Source organism: Poecilia reticulata, linkage group LG17, assembly GCF_000633615.1.
Source record: "Poecilia reticulata strain Guanapo linkage group LG17, Guppy_female_1.0+MT, whole genome shotgun sequence".
NCBI classification, from domain to species: Eukaryota; Metazoa; Chordata; class Actinopteri; order Cyprinodontiformes; family Poeciliidae; genus Poecilia; species Poecilia reticulata.
Window position 1 is genome coordinate 13,371,194 of NC_024347.1, and position 6,000 is coordinate 13,377,193.

A 6,000-nucleotide genomic window follows, 5' to 3' on the forward strand; every position below is an offset into this window, starting at 1 on the left:
CAACATCAGGCAATACATTTTACATAGCAAAATTGTTAAATTTCCAAACATAAACATACAAWTTTCACAAGCTTAGCAGTGCTTATTTTACATTTATAGAAATTTCAGACCTCTCAAACACAAAATAAGAAATACTTATTAATCAAACTACRTTCTTTAAATAACAAAATACACAAATATAACAAATAGCTACAGGATGCAGCGATGTTGCATCCTCACTGGAAATTATATATCAGCCAGCATATAACACATTGACTTTGCAATTGTTAATTAAGGGATTTCTTAAATAGCCCTTTACTTTAAGAGTGTCAGAAAAAATTGACAGAAAAGTGCTAATCATTTATACGTTTTTCAGCAGTATGACAAAATAATGAATTAACTGACAATAAAAAGTTACAGATCACAAGACATTTAAATGTMGTGCCACTGAAAAGAGCGATAGAAAATGAAACACCTTTCTGCTTGTTCTCTGTCCTTTCCTTTTATCTTTGCAGGGTTATTTAGGTCTCCATATAAATGGTGAATGGACAAGGGGCAGCATACAACCTGGACATTTGCATCACAGGTCAACAGAAATACATATCAAACACCCATATACCCGCACACTCAGGCCTCAGACCTAGAACGGTCAGCTAATCTTACATGTATGCCTTTGATCTGCGAGAGAAAGCTGAGATACCTGGAGAGAACCCATGCATGTTTGAAGACTTAATCAGGACAAACCTCATAACACATTAATATACTTTGAAGTGGTGAGATTTTTTAAAAATGCCACATTTGGTAAATAGGACTTCAAGTTAATCCAAAGTAAGATGGAGTAAGGGTTTTAATAGCAGTTACGTTTCTGTGTAATTTATGTTCTCAACTCAGTGGCTTACATGTGCTAACATCACGTGAAGTGAAGGTTAGCTGGAAATTAATCAGCCTTTCTCTACCATTTGCCCAGTTTTCTGCTTGTTCCATGCTTGTGTCAAAAAACTGAATTGAGGTGGTCGTTGCATTTACAAAAAAACATGTTTTAACAGAATAATTTTATGTTTCAAAGGCAAAGGTTATAAAATTAGGTCAGATAAACAGATAATTTAACAACCTAACGTTGAGACAAGACGATTCAATTTAGTCAGTGATCTCCCGCCAAAGAGGGTCTAGCGAGATCAGGAGATCACGCGAGATGCTAGCGAGATTACATTAAACTACAGATGTTTGTGCAAATCTAGGAACGTGCACTCTAAAAGGCAATACCTATTTTTAAATTATGTTTGTAGGCGTCGTCTTGATGCATATTGACGCGCTTCACCCCGACCCCAAGGTCATTTTCCGCCGCAACACGCAAACTTCCCCATTCACTCAATGCGTTATAGTTCCACACGACATCGCTTAGGATTTGTTGCTACGCGTTTGTGTAGTGTGAAGGAAAGAGGAGACCAGCTGCACAGGCAGGCTGGGAAATGAGATGCAGGTGATCAGTTTGTGCGATCGGCAACGAGAAACCGTGATCGGCGATCATACACTTTTTCACGGAAATTGGCAGATTATGATCGATGGCCGATCGATCGGCACACCTCTAAATTTAACACTTAGCTAGTTATGAAGAATAGGCTACTAGTTTGGTTATCCATCTTTCGAGCTGGGTAGTAGTGGTTACATTTACTTGAGTAACATTTTGTGGGGGGAGGGCACTAACGTTTTTTATTTTATTTTATTTTTTACCTTTATTAATAGTAGCAATAATCAATAATAGTACCTAATAACCTAATAGGTAATACTACTTATACTTGAGTGGATTGACTTTGCATAAAGAAATAGACTTCATTGATTGGAAATAATAGATTCTTAGACTTCTGCAACATATGCAACGTTTTTAAAAATCTGAACATGATTGCTCAGCATTTTCTTCATGTCAGTACTTTTTTATATTAACAAAATGGATATTTTATTTGAAAGTCATATGCATGTATTTATGCTTGTATTTATATTGAATAAAATGCCCAATTGTAAACCCCCACCAAAAAAAATCAGTGGTGATAGACAAGTCTATCAGCAAAATTTATCCAGAGCCAGGTCTGATTGTTACTGTTTTTGCAATGTTTGCCAGACTAGAAAGTGGGACCTGTCATGTTGCATTCAAGGTTGAAGAGGAGTCACTGACAATGCATTTCAAAGATTCTGGTCCAGTTTGACAGAAAGGTGAGCATTCTGTCGTGATTTTGTTTATGTGCACACATGCACATGAGTAAACTTCTTGCTCGACAAAACCAGTTGTGTTTTGGTAGCAGGTTGGAAAATTACAGTTGCTCCTTTAATTGTACAAACATCAACATTCTAACCTGTCTTAGTCAGACAAGAAATAAGGATGAACAATTATTCTAGGTCACTTATTTTGAAAAAATGTGATTTAGTTTGGCCTGTCTTTCTGCATGGAGTTTGCATGTTCTCCCTGTGCATGCGTGGGTTTTCTTCGGGTACTCCGGTTTCCTCCCACAGTCCAAAAACATGACTGTCAGGTTAATTGGCCTCTCTAAATTCCCCCTAGGTGTGAGTGTGTGTGCATGGTTGTTTGTCTGTCTCTGTGTTGCCCTGCGACAGACTGGCGACCTGTCCAGGGTGAACCCTGCCTCTCACCCAGAACATTAGCTGGAGACGGGCAATAGCACCTCCCGACCCCATTAAGGGACAAGGGTGTACAGAAAATGGATGGCTGGATGGTGATTTAGTTTCTTCAGAATATGCTTGTGCTTACTTTTATTGTTTTTCCTACTTGTAGACCAAAGATGTTGTTGCCATAAGGACTGCTACCCTGGGATGTCTCTCAGTTTTCCTCAACAACGATGGAGGAGAGTTCTACAATGTCTCTTGTATGTATTATAATTCTGTTTGTCAGAAGTTGTGCACAAGAAAATCAAAACTTTCACCTCATTCTTTTTTAAATTTGTACTTTTCTTATTATCCACAGGATTCAGATGCCATGGCAGACTTCATCAAGGTTCCTGTGGGGTTATTGACTGATATGTTATGCTAAGTATATCATTTTGTTAAAATAAAGCGTTGAATCTTGTAAATTTAAAATCTGTGCCTGTGGTAGGCTGAACAATTTTAAATTTATTGTTACTAATTAAACACTGACATAAAAGGTTTTGTTTAAACTATTAAGTGAAACTAGCTTAAATGGATGTTCAAATGGGTTGTCATCTGGCAAGAGTTTATACCCTTTGTAGTAAAGTGCCTGCACTGCACATGGTAAAGAAAATGGATAACAACTTTGAAAATACAGTTCTGCTGTACCCTTTGTAATTGTTGAGTGTTCTTTCTGCCCTGTCACCCAGTGCGGTCTTAAAACACTTAATTTAGTAGCACTTAAAAATATGTCTTTTGAATTAACGTAATTCAATCATGGAGAGAATTTCTACACGATTAAATAGCTTTCTTTCAGCATGAAACATGTTTGTTGAGCGAACTTAATTTTCATGGGTTCGATTAACTTAATTAAGTAGTGTGAAGGTATCACTGTAAAATAAGTTGGTTTCAACTAAATTTGCATTCATCTTAATCAAGTACAGTCAATTATTTGGTCCAAAACATTGCAAATTAGTTGCTCAGGCTCTATTAAATTACATTGGGTCCAACTAAAGCAAATGAGTTGAAACGACCTCAAAAGTTAAGTTGAGCCAACACATTTTCTTTAAATTGGAATAACCTTAATAAATTAAGTTGAACCAACACAATTGCTTTAAATTGGAATAACCTTAATAAATTAAGTTGACCCAACATATTTGCTTTAAATTGGAGTAACAGAATTACATAGTGCTGAAACAAAGAAAAGTAATCAGGTGGAAATCCTCTCCATGATTTTTTTATGTTAATCCAAAAGAGTTATTTTTTTCAGCGGCAGCTGCTTTTTTGACAGTGAAAAGATTTGATCATTTCACACCCGCACATTTCCTGAGTTTGACAAAATGTCCATTTCGATTTAAAATTTCAGCACTGAGTGAGAACACATTAATCCTAAAGAAAAACAATTCCAAACAAAAGTGTGTACAGTGATGCAGGACTATTACGGATAAGTAAATCAGGGCAGTAATCAGGATCCCAACCATAGTTTTCAGAACACAAGTAAAAATTTCCAAATTTAGATGATCTGATCCTGTTAGCATTGGAAGCTGCAGTAGGTGCACTGCAACTTGTGACTGTATATACTATTTATAAAAAGTTTTTACAATTATTAAAATGTCCAGATAGTATAAAAAAAATCTAGCTCCTCTGCCTCCTGTTACAGTCATATCTGCCATCTACTCTCCTTATTGCTCTGATTGGTTGTTTCTGAATGGGAGCAGTGTATTTCTACAGATGGCAGTGGGACCACAGGGAGCAAGCAATATATATATATATATATATATATATTTTACTTTTTCACAGATTATCTGTCTGATGTTATCCTGGCATGACATAGTGCTGAAAAGATATGTGAAAAGCATTTTTATATATAAAAGTTACATACTGCAGCTTCTTCATGTCAGTACTTTTTTATATTAACAAAATGGGTATTTTATTTGAAAGTCATATGCTTGTATTTATATTGAATAAAATGYCCAATTGTACAAGTGTCTTTTTGCAACAAAGACACTGTTGCAAAAAGTGTCTTTTGATATATATTTATAAACAAAAGTTAGACTTCTTTTTTTTTAGTAAAATATACCCTTCTGCAACCAATTACAAAAATCTAGCCCTGATTGCGCTATGTATGTACAGTCAATGAGCATATCAAACAAAATGGATACCCCCCAATACAAACCCAGTGGTAATAATAGGTCTTAACTGTGGGCAGATCTTAAGAGTTTTTATGATACTGTGCTTTCTCTGCGACGGTGTCTCAGAAGTGCAAGATTTTCAGAAATCTCTCGGTACCTCAACCCATACAGCCAAGGAGTAAATGCTCTGGGAAGCATCATGAAAACATTAGCGTTGACCGTGCTGATCCACACGAGTTCCTGACTTATGTTTTTCTCCTTAAAGATGTGGATCTCCGAGGCAAAAACTAAGCCGGGGACAAAGTAGAGCAGCAGCAGAACCCCATGGATCAGCACTGTGACCCGAGCCCTGGAGAAGCGCCTGTTCCAAATTCCTTGCGTCCTTGTCACCATGTAAAGCCGGATGTAGCAGTAACAAATTAGAAAAGTGAAGATCACTGCTGATACAAAAAAGTACATTTCGATCCCCCTCATGTTCTTGGCCTTAAAGAAACCGAAGGAGAGGAGAGTCAGACACAAGGCGACTTTGTTGTTAGGAATCTCATCCTTCATCGCCATCATCATCAAGGTGACCGGATATATGGTGCACATCAACCAAACCACACCTAGTATGCCGCTGGTCCGGGCAGGCGAGACAAGGTTGTGGTACTGGAGAGGCCAGCGGACGGCGGTAAAGGTGTCGATTACCATGAGAGTCACAGTGATGACGGTGCAGCTGGAGGTCGTGACAGAGAGAGCTGTGAATAGCTGACAAACAAACCAGGGTATCTCTGCTCTCACAGTATTCCCAATCATTGTGACCAACTTGGAGAAGAGGAAGAGTATGTCTGCAATCAGGGTGTTGGCCACCAGCAGATAGCGGGTCTCCCTACGCAAAGCAGGGGACATAAAAATGCACATCAGCAGAGCGGGGTTGACTATGAGTGTGGCAAAAGTGATAATGGCAGGGGGGATCCAAAACAGATGAAGTTGCCATCGCTCCATGATTTCAATCCAGTCCTTTGTGAGGTTAGAAATCAGCGCGTGAGATGATGTCATTGTGATTTTGCGTCGAAGAGGAAGCGAAGATGGATGATTTGTGCCGCTCTGTACTTTGTCCGGCACTATGCTGTGAAAGGAAAAATACTATAAGTTACTGTAAGCAGAGAGCACTCTCTTTAAAATATGAGCATGTAATAAACCAGGTCCATTGCATAAGAAACATTTTAATCATAAAACATGTAGTGGTCAAATTAAGCTATTTACAAATGTATAT

General features: G+C 37.8%; 1 protein-coding gene and 1 long non-coding RNA gene across 3 annotated transcripts in view; one reads left to right on the forward strand and one right to left on the reverse strand.

Annotated features, from left to right (window-relative positions):
* The first annotated feature begins 955 nt into the window (after positions 1 to 955).
* LOC103479381 (uncharacterized) lies at positions 956 to 3,286 on the forward strand. Of its 2 annotated transcripts, none has more exons than XR_535937.2 (4): positions 956 to 1,309; positions 2,096 to 2,187; positions 2,765 to 2,855; positions 2,954 to 3,286. It is a non-coding gene; the product is annotated as an uncharacterized LOC103479381 (long non-coding RNA). The 2 variants fall into 2 exon arrangements; XR_535938.1 differs by lacking the exon at positions 956 to 1,309 and adding an exon at positions 1,430 to 1,459.
* A 1,527-nt stretch (positions 3,287 to 4,813) lies between these two features.
* Positions 4,814 to 6,000, reverse strand: part of LOC103479382 (probable G-protein coupled receptor 148) — a 2,283-nt gene continuing 1,096 nt past the window's right edge. The window contains exon 2 of the mRNA XM_008433767.1: positions 4,814 to 5,853. Coding sequence (XP_008431989.1) covers positions 4,836 to 5,783 — 948 coding nt within the window. The 5' untranslated portion in view covers positions 5,784 to 5,853 and the 3' untranslated portion in view covers positions 4,814 to 4,835. The remainder of the gene's footprint in view (positions 5,854 to 6,000) is intronic.